The 24,823-nt window shown below is 28.4% G+C and overlaps 3 protein-coding genes and 1 long non-coding RNA gene across 6 annotated transcripts; 1 reads left to right on the forward strand and 3 right to left on the reverse strand.

Moving 5' to 3' along the window:
• Positions 1-13,226: 13,226 nt before the first annotated feature.
• On the forward strand, positions 13,227-13,988 carry LOC111038023. Its single transcript, XM_022320951.1, has 2 exons — positions 13,227-13,850; positions 13,924-13,988. The coding sequence occupies exons 1-2, from the start codon at positions 13,536-13,538 to the stop codon at positions 13,927-13,929; spliced, it is 321 nt and encodes a 106-aa protein (XP_022176643.1). The 5' UTR covers positions 13,227-13,535; the 3' UTR covers positions 13,930-13,988.
• Positions 13,989-14,047: 59 nt separating this feature from the next.
• LOC111038029 lies at positions 14,048-15,265 on the reverse strand. The gene is made up of 2 exons (XR_002604932.1): positions 14,731-15,265; positions 14,048-14,593 (listed from the first exon to the last, which is right to left on the reverse strand). It is a non-coding gene; the product is annotated as an uncharacterized LOC111038029 (long non-coding RNA).
• Positions 15,266-17,954: 2,689 nt separating this feature from the next.
• LOC111038145 (dual specificity protein phosphatase 19-like) lies at positions 17,955-18,628 on the reverse strand. The gene has a single exon (XM_022321119.1). The coding sequence runs from the start codon at positions 18,598-18,600 to the stop codon at positions 17,989-17,991; it is 612 nt and encodes a 203-aa protein (XP_022176811.1). The 5' UTR covers positions 18,601-18,628; the 3' UTR covers positions 17,955-17,988.
• On the reverse strand, positions 18,539-24,481 carry LOC111038133 (tRNA pseudouridine synthase-like 1). 3 transcript variants are annotated; one of them, XM_022321087.1, is made up of 7 exons: positions 24,287-24,481; positions 22,995-23,123; positions 21,993-22,121; positions 21,609-21,779; positions 21,442-21,543; positions 19,697-19,826; positions 18,539-18,934 (listed from the first exon to the last, which is right to left on the reverse strand). In XM_022321087.1, the coding sequence occupies exons 1-7, from the start codon at positions 24,337-24,339 to the stop codon at positions 18,572-18,574; spliced, it is 1,077 nt and encodes a 358-aa protein (XP_022176779.1). In that variant the 5' UTR covers positions 24,340-24,481; the 3' UTR covers positions 18,539-18,571. The 3 variants fall into 3 exon arrangements, with proteins under 3 accessions (XP_022176779.1, XP_022176788.1, XP_022176796.1); XM_022321096.1 differs by having other exon boundaries at positions 24,272-24,480; XM_022321104.1 differs by lacking the exon at positions 24,287-24,481 and adding an exon at positions 23,199-24,261.
• Between the last annotated feature and the right edge of the window lie 342 nt (positions 24,482-24,823).

Here is a 24,823-nt window from a genome sequence, read left to right on the forward strand (position 1 = left end):
TAATTAAGATTAATATTAAGTAACAATTCCAAATGTGTTATAGAGTTAATTCAGTTTAAATAGGGTTCGATCAACTAAAGTCGTGTACACATATTACGTTAAAAAAATGTTATGTATGCAAATATCATAAACCATATAACAATAATTTTATCGACAGTTTTTAATTTTTAAAAGGGTTTGAATATGGTTCCAAATTTGAAAATGGCAACATAGCAGAATTTTTTCGTACTCAATCGTGATGCTTTCAGATCCTTGAATTTATCCGCTTAACTTAAATATTTTTGTAATATATATTGTTAAACATTTGTAAGTTATTTTTAAGTTTATGTAAGCAAAAATTGGGAATTTATAAGTTCAGCCGTTTTCAATTATCTATAAAAGCTTAAATCACTCCTAACTTCTACGAAACTTGGCCGTTGTAGCATTTCAAAGTTTTCGACCAGGCCAAAATGTGCTGCGCAATTGGTAAGAATTTGTAAGCAAGAATACAAAATGTAAAAGTCATCCCTCCCTTAATAATAACTTAAAAGGTGTGTAACGAACTTTACCAAGTTTTTTCATATTTGTATTCTTGTTCACAACTACTAACAAATTACGCAGGAAATTTTTGCACAGTCAATCGTGACTCAAAAATTTTTTTCCTACTCAATCGTGTTGTAGCCGATTAAATATTCATTCCATATCTAACCTAACCTAACCTTTAATTCCAGTACATTAAAACCATGTTATATTGATTTAAATGATTATACTCAGATACGTTACACAACAATCACTTGAATTGTCGAATCTCTAGCAGTTCACACTGAAATAAAACAAATTATCGATAAAAATTATAATATTATAGACATGATAAATGCATTGATATGAACAACTAAGATATATAAGAAGAGGGATTACTTTTAATTGAACCGCATATTAAACGTCTAATTATGGAAAATATTATACACCGATTTATTATATTATTAAATTTAATTATTTACAGATAATCTCAGTATGTATTACTTATTTATTTTTTATATGTAATAATGTTAGACTAGGTACATAATAAAGGTATTTTACAAATGCCATGATGCCTTTTACATTTTTGTATTCTAACCACACCTAAAATTTAGTTTTAAAATGTTTGTGATTTTGATTAATGTTCAAACAATTTTTAACTTAAAATGGTTATAAAAAAAATGATGATTATATTATGTAATTTCGAAAAAATTTAAAGCAGTCATTCGTGTAGAACCAAACATATCAAACTTTAAATCTTTTTGCTTTATAACATATTACACTAAATTTAGTTATAACCAGCTCGACAAGCGAATGACGGCGTGTAATATTTAATAGTTTATATTAATGCATAACTATTATAATTCTAAAGAAAATGCAAATTCAATATTACATTATAATTTATACAATATTTTTAGCTATAGTTCACTTCAGAAAATGATTATCCTTCTATATTATTTTAATAAAAGTGACTAGATAGGTTTGTAGGAACCTACTTTTAGTTCTTGTCCACAAATTCATTTTTTTTTTTGTATGTGTTCAATTAATATCGTTTTGAAGAGCAAGCATATAAATCATGACAATTTCAAAACGGAACTGTTATTTAATGAAAATTAGATTTTGGAATATTAATCTGTTTAGGAATGATAATTTAAAAGAATTACATTATAAAGAAATGGCACTTTTACGAAATAATATTTTTTCGAATGTTAATTTTCAAAACAGTTAAGTAGTTAAGTAGTAAAGTAGGTATAAATCAAGAAAACTGAAAAATTCTGACTAGGGACCATTACTACTAATTTAATTGTTCATTCGTTGTCCTCTAAAAGCTCTGGGGTGGTGTGGTCTTCCGACCAATGAGAACTTCTGGATTAACGATTAAAATTAAATAGTTTCAATCCGTTGACATGGTCGCACTGACTTTGGCGGATATCTTGGCTTTGAAATTAACAGCGAGTTTTCGTTATAAAGCAATGGACCTTAGATCATATACACTGGATAGAGCTAAGGTTTAAAATCTTGAAGCATAGCTGTTCGTGCCCGAAGTCATCAATGCGCATGAGCAAAGTATATGATCTAAGCATTCAGTACCTAATCGTCCTAATCTCTATAACACAATATTATTGTTCCTTCTCCGTCCCGCGCAATCTATTTCATTTCTCACGCATGCGCAATAAGTACTTCGGGCATGAACAGGTCTGCTTCAAACACGGACTACGCGTGATATACGCTATAGCTCTATCCAGTGTATATGATCTAAGCAATGGACTGTTAATTAATCACCATGTACAAAATGTGCTTACTATTTCATGAAATATAGTTTCATCTTTTATAAATTTCTTAAATGATGTAGAGAAGGTAAGGTGATATAACTTGTCAATATTTCGAGTGTCAATTTCAACGGCAGTTTGATAGTACCGCAGGATCACGGTAGGTAGCGGCACCATTTGATCGGGGGAATGTTTCTTGACTTTCAATTTTAGCAGCTAAAACATGCGAGAGAAAATATTTTCTTTGTTGTAAAATAATTTAAGATTGTGAAATGAAGTAAACAAGTATTGTACACGACTCATTATTATTGAATAAATTATGTTTCATATTTCCATATCATTTCCTTTGAATAAGTACTGTTTTCAATAATTAAAATAATGGAATACCTACCATAGACCTATAAACTATTATATTTATAGGTGTATGTCGTATGGTAAATACTATTAACTAGCATTTATATTTATCAATCAATCAGGACACATTCGATAACATATATTATAGAGTTTAGCAGATTAGGTACTTAATGGTATAATATTAAAATATATAAAAAACGAACGAATAAGTAAGTATAAATAACCATCTAAGATTTCAATCACACTTCAAACATTAAAGTTATTCAATAATATTGAAGTGGTGGTATGTTACCAGTTACCTTATCTACATAATGAATCATGGAAATCATATTTGCATTTGTGTCAATGCCTTTAGAGGCCGTAAAGTGCTTTGATTTTCTACTTAAGTGAACGCTACCCATGCATTTGTTGGCTCCGTCTTACAGCATCTTTGGTTTGTATTATTTCACGTACTCGTATCTTGTTTGAAAATGATAATATCGAAAATCCGCCGACGCTTTTAAGCATAGATAATGTTCTAACCAAAAAGTTTGATAGTACTTAAATTCACTCTAATATCAAAACTAACGGCACGCTATTCAAACTAGTGAGCGAAAATTTGCTATGTCGTAAGTTGGTAAGACGGAGGCAACAAACGCGTGGGTAGCATCCTCTTAAGCATTTTTTCTGGTAAGAAAATGAATCTAGTTGATACTATGGTTAACCAAAAGAAAATAGTTACGGAAAAATAAAGATTTTAACACAAAACCGTTTTACAACAATTTTGATTTTGAGTTTAGGTGTAACTCTGAAAATTATAACCATTGCCACATTATAATTTTGACCTAATGTTAATATTACCATTTTCTATGCACCATACAATTTTCAAAATATTTCAACTCTCTCTGAGTTATAATATAGAAATCAGAAAATGTCGATTTTTTTTCTAATAGCGAGTTATAATTATAATATAAAAATATATCAATAACTTATTAACAAAATAATAAATTAAAATTTGAAAATTATATTTATTTTTTAATACATTTTCAAACATATTTAAAACAATAATGTTAAACAATATAATACAAATACAAGATTAAAATGATATATAATAATATAAGCATGCTGCTTGGTTTATTTCTATAAAATACAACTTTATACAACATATAAAATAATATTCCACCTATTTTGTATTTATACTATGAAAATTATATTTACATATAAATACATTTATAAATATTTAATAGTGCATTTACGCATAACAACTTAAAATAAAATATGCCTAAGGCCGAATGGTGGCATTCTCTGTTGAAAGATTTCCGAACTCCTGTACATTTTTATATCCGTTTTGTTACATATTGTCAGATAGTTAAGTGGTATCACCTTATCTTCCCTACATAATGAACTATAGTACTATACTCTATCTCTTTCATATACATATTAAAATGTATACGATCTTTTTTTAGTTTTTCACACTATAGTCTTTTTTGAAGTTATGACTGGGATTAGGGTATTATGAGTCCATTTCTTTAAGGTTTCATTTAATCCATACTATGATTTATTTAAGTTGGTGTTGATATTTGTTTAATTAGAATATATTTATAGAAAGTTTATTCACATAGTAATTAATTTATTAAACTTAATTATTTACAGTAAATTATAGTATGTATATTCATTTCTTACACGTGTTCTTACCATAGAATAAGATAGAGACAGCATTATTTATGCAAGCTATATTGTCAGACTGATGGTAAACTATAACGGTCATTGGACTTAATAATAGGTCCACTGATTATGCTATATACCACTAGAAAGCAGTGTTCAAATGTCAAAAACATTAAAATCATAATATTGTCAGGTATCATTATTTGGAAATTGTGCAGTACAGTGAATTAATTTAAAAAATCTCATCCACCAAGAGTCAACATCACAACAGAATGTCGCCTCTATCTTACTCTATGTTTCTACCGATCGTACCCTCCCCCCTCCTAAGTTAAAAGCCTTAAAAATAACCCTCTTGCTTGTTCGGTCTTTTTGACCATTTGAATTTACCGCGAAACGTTTCACCATCTGGCGAGGACCGCAGTCGGTCGTCAGTGGTGTTGTAGCATGTTAGTGGCCCAGTCGCGCCCGTTAACCCCGTCTGGGTGACGACACTGTCGCTGCCGCCGCCGCCGCCGTCTGCGCTCACGGTCGGTGTGTGTTATGTATCTTCTCGCTTGACGCGTGTTTTGTTCATCGCTCAACAAAAAAATGTTTTTATGGTTTTTTTGTGTGCTCACATATTTAACGTGCTCCTGTTCTTCGAATATAAACTGCTCAAGTACCCATGTCATGCGTTTCATTGACAGCTCTATTTTCGTTCTTTCTGATTCTATCGCCCGTCAACTGTTCGACGCCCGAGTAAGGCCGCAGCTCGGTAAACAACGCTCCGATATACACATGTTCGTGTAAGTGCAATAGGCGCTTAAGTGATACTTAGTTGTCCAGCTCATCGACAAGAAGAAGATCGTCCCAAGTCATTAACAGTTAGCTCCCAGTAGCGGGTATCCCGTCCCCCAGCTCCCTTATTATATATACATATATATACATGATTGTTAACTATTGTGCCAAATACTAAATACTATATTTGTTGCTTTTTACGTTGTTATCAAATTGTGTTCAGCTTTATTGAGCTCCCCTTATACGGATCCCGAGGACTGAGCGTTTTAGCGTACGCCCTAATAAGGCCCGTTGGCGCAACAATGCTAATAACCATAGGTGTGGAAGCCTAACTCAATAAAAAAAATCATAGAATTTTATAAAAACATTAAGTTAACAAGTTTCAAAAATAATTTTTTACTGATAAATTTAATTCGTGATTGATATTTTATAAATTATATTATAATACAGTATAATGGTACAATAACATTATTATATTTTATTTTTCTAGATTATTCGAGTACGTAAATATTATGTAGTTTTATTATTATTGTTGTATTTATGTAAAATTTCACGTTTGCATTTACAAAACGCATGTGCTATTGTGCTTGGAACCGAAAGGTGTAGTTCTACTTTTTATGTGTACATTGTAACGGTTCCAACACTAAGATACGAAGGTGTTATACTTAACTGATTACTCCTCGTTTCCATCTTCATATACGTATTTTCAGCAATTACTACCAAAGTCCAATTTCATTACCTATCCCTTGAAAATTCAATATTTAAATAATACATAATACTTATTTTTGAACCTGACGAGGCAGAATTATTGGTTTCCCTTATCATTTTTACATCCCCAAGCAATTGGAAAAAATAACTAGGTACCGTAACTATAGTAGCACCAAACCTTTCAAAATTGAATCCAAAACGTCACCATCTAGAGGTTAACATGAAGCGTAATTAGTCAATTATTAAATTAGTGGTAAAGTGTCTTGTATTTGTATAAAATGCAGATACCTGGAATAAAAGTTGAATACACATACCGTGTAGAGCTAATGCTTGTTTGAATCACTAATTTTCTGTGGACATAATTATATTATGTTTTTATTTAAACAGATTAAAACTAATAACAGTTTGAGCACTTAGATGTAAACAAAAACTGGCCGATAGGCGATAAGATCACCATAATTAACTCCGCTGAAATCAGTGTAACCATGTCAACGTATTGGAACTATCTAATGTCTATCATAAATCTAGAGGTTCTCATTGGCTATGCCCCTTTCTCCAGCTTTTAGTGAAATATTAGAGTTGGGAAAACTGTTTTTACCAAGTATTGTACAATGCTTACGACTTGGTGGGTCATACTGATTTTTGTGAAGACCAATCGTAGTACCATATTCATTTTTTCTATTGTGGTATACTGGTATAGGAAGTCCACAATCTGTTTTCATTTAATCTGTGGTTTATTATTAAAAAAGCTAATAATAATGTGCTATTATTTGACTGTACTAATACTAAGTCTCTCCTTGGACCATCGATTTAATATTTATTGACAAATCATACTTTCCTGGCTTGGTTTTTCATTGCGACTCAAGATCATTCTGTAAATTTATTGAGAACTTTTCAAACAAACCTCTAGATTTGCCTCTACCTATATATAAATAAAATAAAATAATACATTATCAATCCTTTATTTTCTTACTTATACATTACACTATCTTATTTCTAGAAAATTCTATGAAAATATATTTTCTTTTATAAGTTGTGAAGTTCATATGATCGTATATAGTTCAATCTACAAAGTAATCAAGAATATATTATGAATAATTTGTACACCATTTAAGATATCCAAAAAATTACGATCAAATTTAGATTGTTTCTTTATTTTTACCATTTTCAAACTTGGCATGCTAGACGTTTTGTATATTCATTGAGAACATTCAAACAAACCAATAGCTTTGCCTCTTTATTCAAAACATTATATTACAAGTGTTTTATGATTATAATTATAAATTAATACTGGGTATTTTATTTCTAGTTAAAACGAGTAAGTCCTTTTTATTTTTAATAACCATTTTATTTTATACTTTATATTAGATGAATTTTATATGTTTAATATTTGTAATTTATATAGTTTAAAGCTACAATATAAATATTATCGGATTGTCCATGAATCTACGATCTCATATAGTAGAACAATATTATAAATATTTTATAATATTAATAATCAGAGTTATTATTTTTTTATAGATGAATTAAGTACGTAATCACTTTTATTTTGAAAAATGCAATTTGTTGTTCTATAGTCCTTATTATTCTAAAGTTTTCCATTAATATTAATGTATGGATTTCCTGACGATATTTTTTCTATTTTTTTAACTGTCGTCTGTCAGTGACAGTGTCGTCTGTCACTTAAAGTATAACTTTCCAATCGGTTGCACTCATGATTTCATGATATTTAAATATGGCTATTCCAATTCCAAAATATAATACCATGTAATGTATGTTATTTGATTTTTTTTTTAACTACTGCAGCAACCTATAATAAATAACCCTATATTTAATTTAAAAAATAGGTAAACTATTATTCAAACGCTTGACTCTCATCGGTTCATCGTTATGATATTCTTTATAATGATAATATAATGTGTAAAAGGACAATATTCCTAATTAGTCATAAATGAAATTCTTAAATTGTGAATCATATAAGGTATAATTTTATTTATTTAACATTATGTTTATTATTTTATTTTTAGCTGTGATATGTAAGTCCAAATAATTTTTATTTATTTTTAATTTGTTTAATTTTTTAATTCAATTTGTGATTTGTCTCTCATAACTATTGAAATGATGATGATCGTAAAATTTGTACTTACTTTCATATCTATTTATTGTTTTTTTAGTTCAAATCGTGCAGGGTATGTGTATATTTTATTTTATTTTATTTACACTATAACATGAAATTAAAAGTTAAAAGCAATATGTAATCAAACTTTTCAAACCATCTAATATTTTGATTTGTCTAAAGAATGCAAAAGCTACGATGTTTATATTCTTCAATTTTGAATTGTAAAAAAAAATAACTGCATAATTATTTACATTTTATAACGTTTATTATAATTTATAATATTCTCAATCCCACAGAAATCTGAAAAAACCATGCTTGTTTAAATTCATGCTAATGATGTGTTATAAATTAGCACTAATTAACTCAGTTAAATAATTACCGCCAATAAAAGAAGTGGTTTGAAAGAACTTCCGTTGTTGAAATATAGAAACACAATATTACTTTTCATACTTGTTTTAATATCATTTTTATTGTTAAGTGATTACTAAAAATTTATTTATTGAATATTGAATGTAATTGAACCAGAAACAATAGGAAACTATCATAATGTAGATAATTTTTACAGATGTTATGATTGTATTCAATAATTATAAGTCGGAAAACGATAACAGTATGTATAAATAATAATAATGTATATTAATGAAATATGTGTTAAGAATTTTAAATTTTAATTCGTTTTTTTAATTTAATTGGGCAACGTTTTTTTTGTCTTTATAAAAAATAATGAATAGATACATCAAAATCTTGAAGTTTATAATAGAAGAATTGTCATCCCTTGTTGGCCCAGTTTATAAAGCATTCTGTAATAAAGAATACTTATGTGCTGCTTTTGTAGATATTAAAGGCGCCTTCGATTCCGTACACATCCCGACCCTCATCTCTTGCCTTGCTTCTCTACAAATCCCTTATTCTGTTTGCAATTTTATTTCCTCACTTTTTTTCCAACGATTTCTCTAATTTTCCTCGCCTTCAAGGATAATTTCAGACAGATCTACATACAGAGGCTTTCCTCGAGGTAGCTGCCTCAGTCCTTTACTTTTTAACATATACATGTCACCAATCTGCCTATCCTTAGACTCGCCGGACTTCTGGGTAAGATTGCATGCTGATGATACTGTGCTATTTTCCTCAAATAAATCTCTCGAATTATCCGACTCTATTTTAAACAATGCCTTAAAACAACTTTCCATCTCCTTATCTACAGCGTTTTTTACCATTGCTCCTGAGAAAAGGCACTTTATGATTTTTACTCGTAGACAAATTTTAGCACATCCTAATATGATCCTCAATAATCAAGTTATTCAGCCATCGTCAACAGTCACCTACCTAGGCCTTAAACTCGATCCTAAACTTAGATGGGTTCCACACTTCCAATATTTAGAAGGCATAGTCTCCCGCTGGTCTAACTTTCTCCGTGCCACAGCTGGCACTCACTGAGGCTCGCACCCTTCATGCCTCCTTAAAATTTTTAACGCGGTAATCAGGTCCAAAGCTGATTACGGTTCGTTTCTTTATTCATCCGCTTCTCTCTCACATAGGAAAAAGCTTAACTCCATTCTGTTATCATGCCTCCGCACCACAGTTGGTGCCCTATGTTCTTCCCCTTTAGCAAGTCTAGAGGTGGAATGCGCCTGCCCTCCTATCGAACTTAGAAGTCGACGCCTGGCTGGTAAATTCTTACTCAAAACGTTATCTTCTTATAACCAGTCACTTTTCCAAATGTTTGTTTCCATTAAGTCTTCTTGGTCGTATGTGGCTAAAACACTCCCTATCCTTGCTTCTGTTGCCTTCTCATTCTCTGCTTTTTCACCACTTGTTTATCGCCCCAGCCTTCGGCTATAAATTTATGATACGCCTTACGCTACACTCTTGCTTTTTCCTGAAGTAACTGTTTCTCCCAATTTCCTTGGCTATTCCCCAAAAGAACTACCGCGTCTGCCTCAAACTATGGTTGATTCTTTGTTTAACGAATATATTTCATATAATTTTCCTAGCTCTGTTCAAATTTTTACTGATGGCTCGGTGTCTCCTAACTTAGCCGGCTTCTCCTTCTTCATCCCCTCGCTCAATATTCCTTTTGCTAACAAATTACATCCCCTGACATCATATTTCTCTGCTGAATGTTATGCTATAATTAGCGCTCTGCAATTCACTTTCACATTAGAATACAGTTCTTTTCTTGTCTTATCCGACTCGCAATCATGTCTTCTTGTCATATCCTCTGATTCGTTTTTAACTGCCCTGTCTCCTCTTGTTCTCGTCATCAAATCCTTAGTATATCGTCTTAGTCTTGCTGATAAAATAGTTAAGTTTTTCTGAATCCCTAGTCATGTCGGTATAGCCGGTAATGAGCGAGCTGACCACCTAGCTTTTTCAACAAAATCCCTCATCTATTTGTCTCCTTATAAAACATCTGCTTCAGATTTTCTTCCGATTCACTGCAAAATATTGCGCAATACCTGGAAAACTAAATGGGACTCTCTACCACCTAACTATGCTGCATGGCATAGACACATAGTTTCCTCTATTCCCAAACATCCTTGGTTTAAAGACCTCGAGATTTCTAGGCGCCTAATCGTATCTTTCACTCGTCTTCGCATTGATCATAGCTTACTTCCTCACCGTTCTTCTAAACTCAATCTAAACTCTTCCCTTCTTTGTACACTACATCACGACGAATCGATATGCGATTTTGATCACATCCTTTTCAATTGCCCTTCTCTCATAACTAGTAGACAACTCCTTTTCTCTTTTCTTTCTTCTTTTGATTATATTTCTCCCGATTATAATCTTCTTCTCAACTTCCGTTTCATCCCTGTCATCCGTTCTCTTATCCAATTCATTCATACTGCTGGCTTTCTCATTTAACGCTAATATTTAATTATATTGTCTGTTAATTTTTTTTTTTGTCTGTTTTTTATTTTGTAATCGCTTTGCTATAATTATTTTAAAATAAAATGCAAAAAAAAATAATAATAATAATAGATGAAAAAAAAATAAAATTGCAATATTTTCATTGTAAAAATGATAACAATTAAATTTTTGAGGTTTTTGGGCTAAAAATTGATTTTTATAAATAGAGTTCCTTTCGTGTCTATGAGGAAGGTCATTTTATTCTACACTCTCAACAAACCTAATAATAATTATTTTGCAGGTGACAAAACGGAAGATCAGTTTTGTGAATTTAATACTACAGCAGATAATTACAGTTCTTTTTTTAATAAAATCTATCACAATGTTTTAAAGTAGTGATTGAATATGCCGTAATTGTGACTGGTTATGGTAATTATGTGTTACATGCAGGTTTACTAAACACAATAACACTTTATACATGAAATTGTAAAGACTTTGTTATTAAATAAAAAAATAATATATTCTAAGTTTTTTTTGCTTTGTTGTGAATCATAATAAAAGTACTTTAAAGTAGAAACTTGGGCTTACCTAAGAGACATCATTCTAATATGTCACTGGAGGTTATTGTTATTTTGTAGCGTTGAATTCTCTCGTCCTAACAGCGATGGGAAGGAAACATGAAAGTACATCTACACTTATTGTGTCGCGTTGTAAACTTTCAACTAAAAACTCTGATTTACTACGTCAAGATCGCCATGCCATATATTATAATAATATAAATTTCTCGTTTCATTAGACTGTGTTCAATCAGGTATTAGTTTAAAAATGTATGTATTCTATTCTACATTTTTATGTCATCCTTGGCGTCTGAATTTTATAGTCATTGAATAAAAAATATATGATAGTTAGTATATTATATTGTTAATATTAATAACTACATAATAGGTAGGTATACTTCTTGTGTACTCACCACTATTATAAAGAAAAAGTAAATAAAGTTCTTTATAATCGTCGTACTTAGGCACTGATATTATAAACACATAATAGAATTCGTAATAGTTATTTAATAGTATCAGTTTGGTGGGAAGAGTATCCATATATAATGAATACCATAAGGCAAAAGTCATGAACCCCAAATATACATCATGTATCAGCAGCTTTCACCACAGCTCACACGAACTTCATAGACTAACTAATTTTGTCAATGAAACTATTAATTAAATATCATTCTTTTTTACATAATAATAATAATATTTATTTAGAAATTCAACAAATCAAACATAAATTAGAAGAAAAAAAATATATATGTAGATGTATATAATAAAAACTAAAACGATTTGCTACTCTCCTATGAGCATAGCTTGTGTTGGGGAGTTAAAATTGAGGTCTGATACATCTAAATAGATTTACATTTAATTATAAACATTAAACACATATGAATAAAATCGACATTATTTAAGAATGAATTGAGTAAATTAACAACATGGGAATTTTTAAGATTCATTTTTATAATTGTATACAGTTTACCCTTTGAAGAGGAGACGTAATTCACGTATTTTCTTATTATACCAAATAAATTTCCGTAATGTCTGTTATTAACAGAATTTTAAGAAGTGTATGTCTGTATTATCAGTATGTACGAAATAATTATGTATGTGCAGCCATATATTGGCTATATAAGAAAGAACAACAAACACAAAATATCTAAAACGTCAAATTGCGTTGTTACGTGACTATTTTTTTTTTTTATGTTGTAACTACTTGTGAGTGACATGGTTAAAATTATTATTTGATTTATAAATTGTAATTAGAGGCTTGGTGATGCGCGATCATACTCTGAATCTGCGGAAACCCTCTGAGTGTACTCACCGGCTAACGTTGCTAGCGTAGCTCCCGGATGGGTGACCAACTGGGTTTTTAGCATCACATCCTTGCGCACAGATATAGACAATAAACTAGATTGCTAGATTAGCTACCTTTTGTAAAAACTTTGAAGCCACATATCCGCCATAACTATAGCAGGTCATTTGTATCTCATCATGTAATAATTTTGATAACACAATGTCTCACGAATATACATAATAAATGTTTAAAAAATTTAACTTTTTGGTTCTTAAGTTAAGTCTTTTTTTCGTTAAGGTAACAAATTAATTTTATTATTTGATGTTCGTTTAATGTTAATAATTTATTGTAGTTAAATTAATTTAAACTTCTGATGATAATCTTTTCTTTTCTTTTCTTTTCTTTTTCTTGATTTCTTGTTACATTTATATATAAACATAATAACATTAGGCAAGTGTAGTATACAATACTATTATTTAGGTACTATTCTATTACCAATTATATTATTGTTTATCAATAATAATTAGATATATTTAATTGAAGAGTTCCTTAATTAGGTTACTACCTATGTATGGTGTATTGGTATTTTGACAATTTAAAACAATGTTACATATTATTATAAAAATAAATAGTTTTACATATTGTAAAATAAAATAGTCTTACGAAGCTTTTGTCTTTTCCTAACCAACTTAATTATTGAAGAAGTTAATATTTTGCCATAAGAGTTTTTTAAATTTTTTAAATTTTTTAATTAGTATATATACAATCTGTAAATTAATTTTTTACGATAAGAATATGAGCTAGAATTAAGTATGACATGAATCGCGTGATAAAATAAGCAACCCAGCGGCTACACTTTACATTGATGTAGTAATTGTTAGATTTTTTTTTTCTAATAAGGAACCTGACGACTTGGACAACCTTGTCGGAGCCTGACAACACCTCAATCACGCGCCGCATACGCCAATTCAATGGAGAAGCGTAGACGTCTTTTACCACAACCATATCATCGAGTACGGCACCAAACATCTACGATCACGTTGTCAGAAATTACTTGCTCATCTGACTTGGGGACATTCTGTTCGACATTGTTCAAAATTGACCAAAAGTTGTGTAGCACTGCATGTTATCATCGTGAAAGATCTAGTGGTTATACGAGTACGTTTCGAACTTATAATCCTTTATACCAGTTTGTTCGATTTAAAGATATACAAGAGTTTAAAGATTATTGTTATTATACACGATGTATAGTATGTAGACGGTTCTTAACAAAAGGAGTTAATTTAGTAAGTAACCCGTTCCCTGTTAATATTGACACCGTACCTGTACCCGTAACATATTTAGAATTTTTTGTTTTAGATATGATGAAAATATATCTCATGAACAAAGAAATTTTAACGAAGATAAAGAAGAAAAAATGCATAAAGAAAAAATAAGAATACAAAACCAAAAAATTAAAATATGAAAAAAAAACAACTAAAACTTAACTACGTACAATCACAATATTCATTTTATAAATGCAAATTCACAATTCTTTAAATTCGCTGTTTAGACAATTAGAATAATCTTTGAATATAGACTAAAACTATTCTAAGACTTAGCTATTAATATAATATTATTAATCTATCATTAACAGTAATAGGTATAGACTATAGATATATTATTATAATGTTTTAAATAATATAATGTGATTTAAATATTTAATATAACAGAAAGTATATTCGTAAAAATTCGAGCTCGACACGTACCACAACGGCGTATAATAATTGTTGTGTATAACTTGTACGTTTCAGCCGTCGGGTAAGAATTATGTACCACAGAAGTGATTGTACGGTACGCGCACGTTAGGTGTATGTGCGTAGACGGCAAAAGTTCCAGTGCTGTGGGTGAATCACACCCTCGTTGCTGCCCACTTCGCATACCACTATCCATGACCTTACAACGCGTTCGTATGATCCTAATCCGATCACGTTCGGTGGCTGTGATTTGTCGTTGGATAATGTACTTTGATTACATTTTCTGTTATGTTCTGATGAAATAATAATTAAAACAAACAGACATTACAATAAGCTGAATATCTGATACACTAATAATTAAATCTCAATCAGTTAGGAATATGAACGAATGTATTATTATTATTATTATTTTTTAAATAAATTTATTTACAGTTACATAATGAAAAGAAATACAATCACCAAACGTAGACGAATGGAATCAGCCGAGAGCGAACTTGTTGAAATTGAACGATTTAAAAACTGTTCGAGAACGTTTATAATTGTTAAGAACAAGGAAAAATTAATAGACTACCACCTGAATTTTTTAGTTATGTTTCTGAAGTGTTAATTTCTAGGTTAGCACAATCAAGCCAGCAGTCAACAATTTAATTTAATTTACATGTTGATAGCACGTATGAACAACTTTTAATGAGTGAAGTACAAGATATGTCGGTTATAACTTCAAACGTATTAGCGTGTACATCATCCGATTTTAATAGTTTATTAAACAAAATGTTTGACAAACTATTATCTGAGGAAGCACAGTTTAAACCAAAAAATCAGACTGGTCACTTAAATCTATAGATTGTACAGTGTACACAATTACGAATCAATAAAGTTAATCCTCTTAAAAGAGGAAGTACATATTTAGATTTACCTAGTCATGTATAAAAAATAACGATGACGAATGTTTCAAGTATTCAATACTTAATCAATAATACAATAATCAAGATATTATGAAATGTAAAATAAAAAAAATAAAAAATTATGGGTTAGCAATTGATTAAAGAAAAAATTAGACTGTTAAGTCTTGTATATATCATATATTATGGCCAGATGGCCTAGAGCTCGGAAGTTGTTGCACTTGCGTGTTTTTTTGGACCTTTAGATTTATTGCTAAGTGAGCTAGAAATTCAATCTAAGACACTACGAAATACACATCAAAAGTTTATAGTGCATATTTTTGCATAGGTATTTAATGACTTAGACTTTAGAGCATATTTCTTAATTTTACATTTTTTTAGAGTTTATTTTATAAATTATAATATATGAAGATTCGTAAATAAAAACATTAATAGATTCATATTGAAAGAATTTATTAGATATTCTTGTATATCGTATTTTTTTATTTTCCACTTGGCATTAAAAACAATGTTTTTCCTCTATTGAATAATATAATGTATAAATATTTATAAATTATAACTACAGCTTGCTTTATCTAAAATAGAATATATAAATATTAAATAAATATAAAATGGAAATATCTGCAATAGAAAAGCGATGATTTTGTATAAATACTTTTCTAGGGAAATAATTCAATGATTATTGTTGATCGTCGATGTGCAGATGGCATTAATAAATAGACCTACAACTGCCGAGATATTATTGTCAGTTCCGATTTATAATTATTTATTTTATTCCAGGAACATTTTGGAGGCATTTTTATGCTGTTTAAATTATGATTAAAAATTAAAAATCAAAATAATTCTTATTACCTACTTTGTTTTTTCCATATTTATAAATTTATAAAATATTTCTGCAAATGAAAATTTTGTGTAAAAAAATATAATACAAGTTTATATTTTAAATTTTTATTATTTTTAGAGCATATTTGTACTTTTTTAAGCGCATAAGAGCATGCATATTTAGTACTTTTTAAGTGCATTAAGTTCCGAGCCCTAAATTCATATCTGATAGTAGTTATAATGATACTGTAATAATTCATACATAAAAGAAATATCGTTACATTCCATATTACTATAACTTAAGTAGTTAAGTCATAATTCTGAATGTATTGGTTTATAAATTCATTCCGTCGACAAGAGGATAACATCTGCTGTGCCAAAGGTCTTCTGGTAAGATTGCAATTTTTTTGTTTTTCAATAATATATAATTCAATACACTGTTGAATTTGTTTCAACCTTTGCAGGTTGACAAGGGTGAAAGTTATATAATTTTCATTAGAATGTAATATAATTGAAGACTGTTTCACCTTAACAGAATAACTTATAAGTCATCAGTTATTCTTACAAGATTACATCGAGTTTGTAGATTATCAATAATTATCAATAATTGATGTATAATATTATTATCACACATTAATGAAAGCCATTGGTCTAGAGTTCTAGATCAAGGCTTAAACTCTTTTTAGTTGTTTTACATTCTAGTATTATAATAATTGAAATCTGCTTATCAATTAATAATCCAACTTTAATACTTTTCTTGTTGTAAGCACAGATGTCAAAAGTAGACTTACAGCCAATTATCGGCGAAGGCGAACTCACAGTGGAATTATTTTGATAACTTTCTTTTAATAGTAAAGATATTTATTTAAATTTGTTCACGCTTAACACAAACATTAAGTGAAATATAGCTGTTGGAGCCATACATCGAACTGTAATAATAATATACTCTAAAAGTTTCAAGTAGGTAACCTACCCACAAATAATGTTTTTAAATTAGGTACCACAAAATAACTTAAATCATAATTCTTGATTATTTAATAAAGTAATTTCGTCCAAATTTGAACAAAAAATAACTATAAAAAAAACTGTTTGTATATTTTTTTTAATTGATGGTTGCAGAATTAACTACTTGTGTGCAACTTTGTCTTACATTTTTGATCTTTAGCTATAAAAGTTGAACATCTTAAAAATATTTAACTACAAAATACATTTTTAATTTTAAATTTGATAAATGTTGTCAACATTTGAACTTTAAATGCTTATAAAACAAAATCATGAATATGTATTTTAAATATTTTTCAACTGATATTGTAATAATATATCAGGAGCACTGTATTAATTTTTCAATATTATTGACCCAATGAATAAAATTGTATTGACATTTATAGAAAAAAAAACTAAAAAAAAATGAAAATTGAAACTGTCCATACTCCATAAACAATTTTATAAAGTGTATGAATTGATAAAATAAACATATGGAGTACATTCTAATTATCTACGCCCTATGGTTATTCTTTTTTGAATAACAACAAAATAGGAAATCGTTCGAATGGCTGAGAATAGTACCATTGTTAAAAATGTATTAACTATAAGTTAGTAGTTAATAATTATTATATCAATGGTAGCACATAATGAGACATATATATATACGAATCGATTCATTACACACACTATTGTGACTAAAGGTTATTTCAGAGGGAATTACACAGTCTAGTCAGCCTGTATAGTATTGCAGCAGAGGAAACAAAAAATTGGAGTTGCCTATAGCAAATTTCATAAGTTAATTAATAGTAGAATTTTTTTGTAAATATGTAAGGGTGGGCGGGTGCTTAAGCTTTAAAAATAATGATGTCATAGGCGTTCTCATAGACATCAATGCCTCCAATAATTGTAGCTACTGTTATGGAAATTTTCAATAAATTCAAATTAATATTAAATTATAAACACATATATTTTCAATTTATTTACAGATACAAATTTTTTTTCAAACATTCATCATAAGCTTTTAATTGTGAAAGAAAACCAGCATTAGGTTTAATAGTTGTTCTGGTTTCCTTAACAAGTTTTAAAGCATGATCAAAATCAATTTTTAAATGCTTCATAACATATGCTATAACAATTGTTGGCGAACGAGATATGCCAGCATTACAATGAATAAATATACGACGACCCGTTAAACGAATATTTTCAATGTATAAAAAGGTATCATCAAAAATATTATTCATATTAAATGATGGTAAATCATAGGCTTCAATAAATTTATACATATAATTATTGTATTTAGGTACTTCTACACCAATACTCAATATATCAGTAATTTGTAATGCATTTAAAATACTTGGGTCACAAGCAATATCTTGCGAGCCAAAGTATAAAAATTCAAATACATGACCAGCATTAAGATCTGGATTAGAATCAACAATAAAACCATGAGTTTGTTCATTCAATAAAAGTTGTCTTTTAAAACCATCTGCTAATTTTATTTCTTTAAAAACTAGACCACTTTCTGTAGTTACTTTGGTTTCAACACTTAATAAACTACTTTTTCTATTTTTTAACTGATCTAAGAAACTCATGATTTTTAATTTTTTCTATTGACTTGGCTGTACGAGCTTCAAGTGCAACTCTTCGATTTTCTATACGTTGTTTCACTATTTCTTTTTTTAAATCTAAAGTAATTTCCACCGGACTTTCACTGTGAACTGGTTCTTCCAATTTATTGTGTTCTATTGGTAAAATTAAATCTTTTTCATCGTATCCTATGTCATACAAATATAAGCCATGACTTGGTGCCGTTGATACTTTTGGATTCCAACTATTAATTGATGGATTATCAAACATATATTTAACATCATCATATGTAATTATATTTTGAGCAACTTTAATAAGCACACCGACAGTACGTCTAATCTATAAAATAAAAAAAACAATGGTTCAGTTGAGATATTAAAACATAATTTGTGCTTATGAAATGCAATATTAAGTTATTTTAACTTTAAGGATACAATAATTTTTGAATTATCATGATGAGTCTTCATAACTACAAAGCAGAAGCTCAGAAAAATGTTTCTGTGTACAAGTGTGTAATGTGTTAAGTTATATTTTAACAAACAAAATTTTAAAAACTGGGACCAGGCCCCTCAAGACCTTGAGATCAGGGTATACTATGTTGTTACCTGTTAGTGGTTGCAATATATAAGTTATAAACATTAATAAAACATTTATGTAATATGTAATACAATTTAGTATTAAGTCTTAGTCGGTAAATTTTGGACTGTTAATAAACTAAGAACAAATGTAGCAACATAGAAACTAGGTTAAGCTACAATATATAAGAGATAGGAGAGGACAAAAGTGGGTTCTTCAGCAGTAAGCACTTGCTTGATGCAGTTATTGTAGAACAAAACAGTAATGAAGTATTCTATTTTAAATATGTGTGTTTATTAATGAAAGGATCAAAGGACACAACAAAGTGACACCCAACCTGAGATTAAAATTTGGTGAAATAACCAAGTATGGTAGTATTCATAAAATAGGAATATTGATTCATTTAATTCACAAAAAAATGCTAGTACTGTTGGTTATTCAGTGCTTAAAAAATAAATATAAACTGTTTATTAAAATAATATTTAAAAAATAAAAATAATAATTAAGTGAATAATAAACTCATACTTGTTTGTATAGAAATGATTTTGCATTAACACGAATATCCCAATAATTGTAATACTTGTCAATATCTGTCGGATAAAATGAACGCCCAGGAACTATTTCAATATTATTCCATGTACGTATTGAACTTAATCTAGAGAAAAAAAATTTTAATGTCAAAGGTGTAGTATATAACATGTATAAAATACATTCCTTATATTGTTATATCACTCAAAATTTAAAATCAGAATTTTTAGTTAATAATTCATAAATGTAATTTATTGTACAGTTAAAATTTTTATCGCTAACTTTCTATAAGCACTGACAAATCTAATAATAGATGTGTTAGACTTCGTTAATAAGAGAAGTGAAATATAAAATACTGTATATCCTTGATTAGTGTACGTTGTCTTGCTATTGCATGGTATATTTTAAATCCTTGTATTTCGTTTAACAATGCAATAGTTTTATTATAATTTAGTTTTTATTTTTAATATTAGATTGTAAGTACAATAATTTAATTTAATTTCAGTTCTCAAGGTTTTTTCAGATAATGCTGTTATTGATTTTATTGACATGCCTATCATATGTACGAACCGTGGATGAGTCATTATTAGAATTGGCATTTGGCAATGGGTTTCTGGGGGTGGAAATCATATTATATATTTATTTTGTATGTACCAAGTATGATGTATGTAATATTTTTACATTTGTTCGATAATAAGTTGCTTAACGACACTTTTCCTGCCCTGCACTATACAATTGTTATGTAATGCTTATTATTGTTATGTATTATATATTAGCAAGAGCACAATATCCTAATTCAGTACATTTAAAAAGTGTCTCACTTAATGTTGTTTTCTAGGAACCTAACATTGACATTAATCGAGGATGTACAGTAAAACCAAATAATGTAAAGTATAAAGAACCACAAAATATCGTAATTCTTAATAGAAACTTATAATTTTGTTATCTGAGTTACAAAAATTAGAAATAATCACATCTACCAACTTTTCCAAATAAACAAGAAGTCTATTAAAGAACTAATTTTAAGCCTGTTGGTTACATTTAATTCATATTATAAATGTTCAATATTCTAACTCAAATTATGTTAAGAAGGAACCTCAACTGTAACCGGTTAGGCAACACCTGTTTATCGCCTATCTAAGTAAACCAAATTGTAGAAAAAAAACCTACAAAAAGAAATTCATCCAGGAAAAAAAGCCCCATAAAAAAATTTATATTATTTTTTGAGCTAAACATTATTTTTTTTTTGCTCAAGTTAATCTTATGTAATGATTTAGATACATAGAGGTATATACCCCACAGTATAAATTAAGTAAATAGTACTTGGCTTAAAAAAGTCGAAATGTTAAAATTATTATCAATAGATGTGTAATAAAAATGCAATTTATTGAAAGGAATATTGCATATTGATTAAATAACCAATATTCAACTATGTACGTAGGTACTAGGTAGTAGGTACCCAACAATATAACAAAATAAATTTTAAAAACCCTATAAAATATGATATTAGAAAATGAAAAAAAAATTGAACTTAAATAAACTTTTATTTTTGTACCTGGTCTATTTTAACGTGGGTGTGTTTATTTTAGATTACTAGGTTTTTGTTTCCGACTACCAAGTAAACCATCTGTATGCTTGCTATATAGTAAAACCATACCCCTGCCTACAAGTCGGTTGCCTAAGTTTCTTCTTAATATAAATAAAGTATATAATTTATAAAATATTTATGTTTTTAAAATTACTCAGGATTTATTCCAGATTTTCCCATAAATGTTTTATAATCTTTAGTTCCAATAAACAGTGGAAGTACATTCTTCACAAGTTCTACATCAAAATCACATTTTCTGAAATCAGTGAAAAATATTAAATGGGGATATTAGTTCCAAATAAAATAATAATAATAACTCACTGAATAAAATAGCAACGTTTCACTTCTGTAATTGGGATTGGAAACACGAATCTCTCCGCGTATAGATCCTTAAATTCTGATTTGACTACTGCTAATCGATATAAATACTGTCTCCACTTTGCACATGATCTTGCATTGAAATTATTAGGAACTATTTGAGCACCAATTAGCCTTATTATGAAAAATTATATTGTTTTTTATTATTATTACATTAAATAAATAAAATACATTTCAATAATTATGATTATAATATAATTTGAAAAAATAAAATATTAATTGAAAGAAAAACTAACCAATATAAATAACAAGGTATTTTCCAATTATTAGAATTATAATTTTTAAATAGAATAGAATATAATTTATAATCACAAATTTTAAACATACTTAATAGGAACTTCACATGAGCTTAAGAAGTTATTCACTTGGAATACTAGTTTGTTGGGATGACAGGTATACGGTAATTCTAAATCTAAATGAGCAGATGACTTAAATGAATGAACTCCTTGATCTGTCCTAAGAATAAAATAAAAAATAATTTATTAATTTAATTTTTCAAAAAAAATTGTCATGTATTGTTAGTTATTTTTAATCTAGAACTTATACAATCTATACACAAAAAAGTACAATAAGCATATTGTTTCAAAAAATTACTTCAACAACATTGGAATTGGACATTTAATATTATAATTTATAATAATTTTTTGATTTAATAAAAATTTTATTTAAATATTATGTGAATATACAGAATTTAAAAATTTGACAGCAAAATCAATTTTGCAAAAAATAAGTTATAATAGTTATTGTTAAGGAATGAGGATAAGCATAAACATATTAAAATTAAGATGTCTGAGGACAAATCATGATGATTTAAAAAAATATTATTCCTAAAACTATCGATTATCTAACCTTAAAAAATCTTTATACCTTTATACCTTTAAATTTTATTAAATATTCACATAATTTATAATAATTATATTAAATTTTCATCATTACACTAAAGTAATTTTAGTGTACAAAATATTTATGCTCAATTCAGAATAAGAAGATGCTTGAGTGGCCATCTACTGCACATGGACTTGAGATTGTTTGGTGCACTGGCACTACAAAGCATTAAAGTAGGAAAATGAACTATTTGAAACTAATATAGTAATATTGTTCATTTGAATAATCATTAAACTACCATTTGAACTTAACCCATTATTCTGAACAGAGGTATAATGAATTATTCAATTCTGTGGTATAATATATTAATATTGTTTAGTTATTAAAATTCTGCTTCCAAAATAAGAATTTATACTTGATATTATTATCAATACATCTCAAAGGACATCTTAAGATTTCAACCATTTACAAAATTGACCAATATAATATTAGATGTTTACTAACCGGCTTGATAAATGTAACTTTGGAATATTTAAGGGTTGTAACTGCTTTATAGCATATTCTAATAATCCTTGTACTGAAGATGGATCATCATTATGTAGCATATCATAAGTTAATTGTCGTTGTACTCCACTAAAAATTTAAACACAATCTATTATATTAGGTAAACAAATAAGGAGTTTGATCAGTATTATATAATCTACTTACTTTAAAGTACACAATTAATAAAGGTTGTTGCCCTTAAGTCACATGTGCGAACATTATAAACAGTGTAGTCAGAGATAAAAGAAAATATTAGACAAGTATTTAACTTTAGCTCTGTTCCAACTACTATTTGGGTGAGGTTAAGAGCCTAACATGATGTAGAGAAGACATCTTATACCGTATTTACATTGTGGGACCTATCAATACTAACCACATAAGATAATCTCTAAAATGTATGACATAAAACAAAATAATCTTTAATATTATTTACAAATTTACAAGAGTTTTATTGTGAAACATAATTGTTAGTACATGTAACTATTCACTATTCATACTAACTGGTCAAGGGTTTGCGTAATTATGATGTATAATTGATAATTGGTATATTTTATACCAAGTAATTTACGGTTAATTTAGGATATAACATGTATAAAACACTTTTATTATACAACTTATGAACGCCTAATGTCATTAGCCATATCATCATGTACACTTTAGACCAAAAAAGAAGTTCACAGAGTAGTCAACAGTCTACCCATTGCAAAGATACACTTCGTTTCAACAGATTTTACTGGTGCGATTTCAGTAGGGGCATTTATATTGATAAACTAGAATAAGGTAATTGTTATTAATTTCAAATATAATATTTTACTCTAAGAAAATGTTTATCTATGTTAAATAGTATAAATCATAATGCACACAAATATATTTTGAAAAAAAAATTGATTTTCATGTATTGTAATACCTAGATTCTTGTTCCAAAAATATCAGAATTGGAGCATTTGTAGCTAAAAAATTATAAAACAATTTAAAAATAAACAATTCATTTCATAAATTATACTTAAATGGAAGATTTTTCTAGTTTTCCTGGCTTAATGACAAGATGCTCGATGTCAATACATTCAAACCTTTTATGATTTATTTAATGGCGAACGTATGGTTCTTTAAACATAATTTAGTAGCTCATGATTGGTACATTACATTTCAGTAAACCATTAAATAAATAAAATGTCTTATGTAACTTTTGGCATCACATTTTTAATAATTAAACATCGTTGATAACATAGAGTAAGTACCTTTAATTTTCTTACCGAAATCTAGTTCCAATGTATGAAAAATATAATAAATACCGGTTTATAGTCATATTTTTCGTGTCAAAACTCAAAAGTTGAAAGAAAGAAAATTAAACGGTAACGTCGTTAACACGTGAGACAATGTGAGAACTATTATTTATCCGAGAACATTTTATCCTCGACCGCGCGGACCGACTATGATACAATTGATAATATTATTATTGTTATTAACATCTGATAAGAATAGTAGAACGAGATAATAAATTCTCATAATAGTCATAATCATGAACTAAGATATAGGTATAGGTATATCTTAGTTCATGGTCATAATGCATGTCATTATACCTACCGCATATCTATTATAGACTTTTTGTCGTGTATAATGAGTTATGAGTTATGACTAATGTGATCAGTGATTACTTTTGAACTAATCAGTAATCAATCAATGAGAAATATAGGATACGAATGCAATCTTAGATAATATACGAAATATTAAACAGCATAGTAGTATGGTTTAATGGAATAACTATTTTAACTTGTAAGTTGTAAGTAATA

Source organism: Myzus persicae, unplaced genomic scaffold (genome assembly GCF_001856785.1).
Source record: "Myzus persicae strain clone G006 unplaced genomic scaffold, MPER_G0061.0, whole genome shotgun sequence".
Taxonomy (NCBI): domain Eukaryota; kingdom Metazoa; phylum Arthropoda; class Insecta; order Hemiptera; family Aphididae; genus Myzus; species Myzus persicae.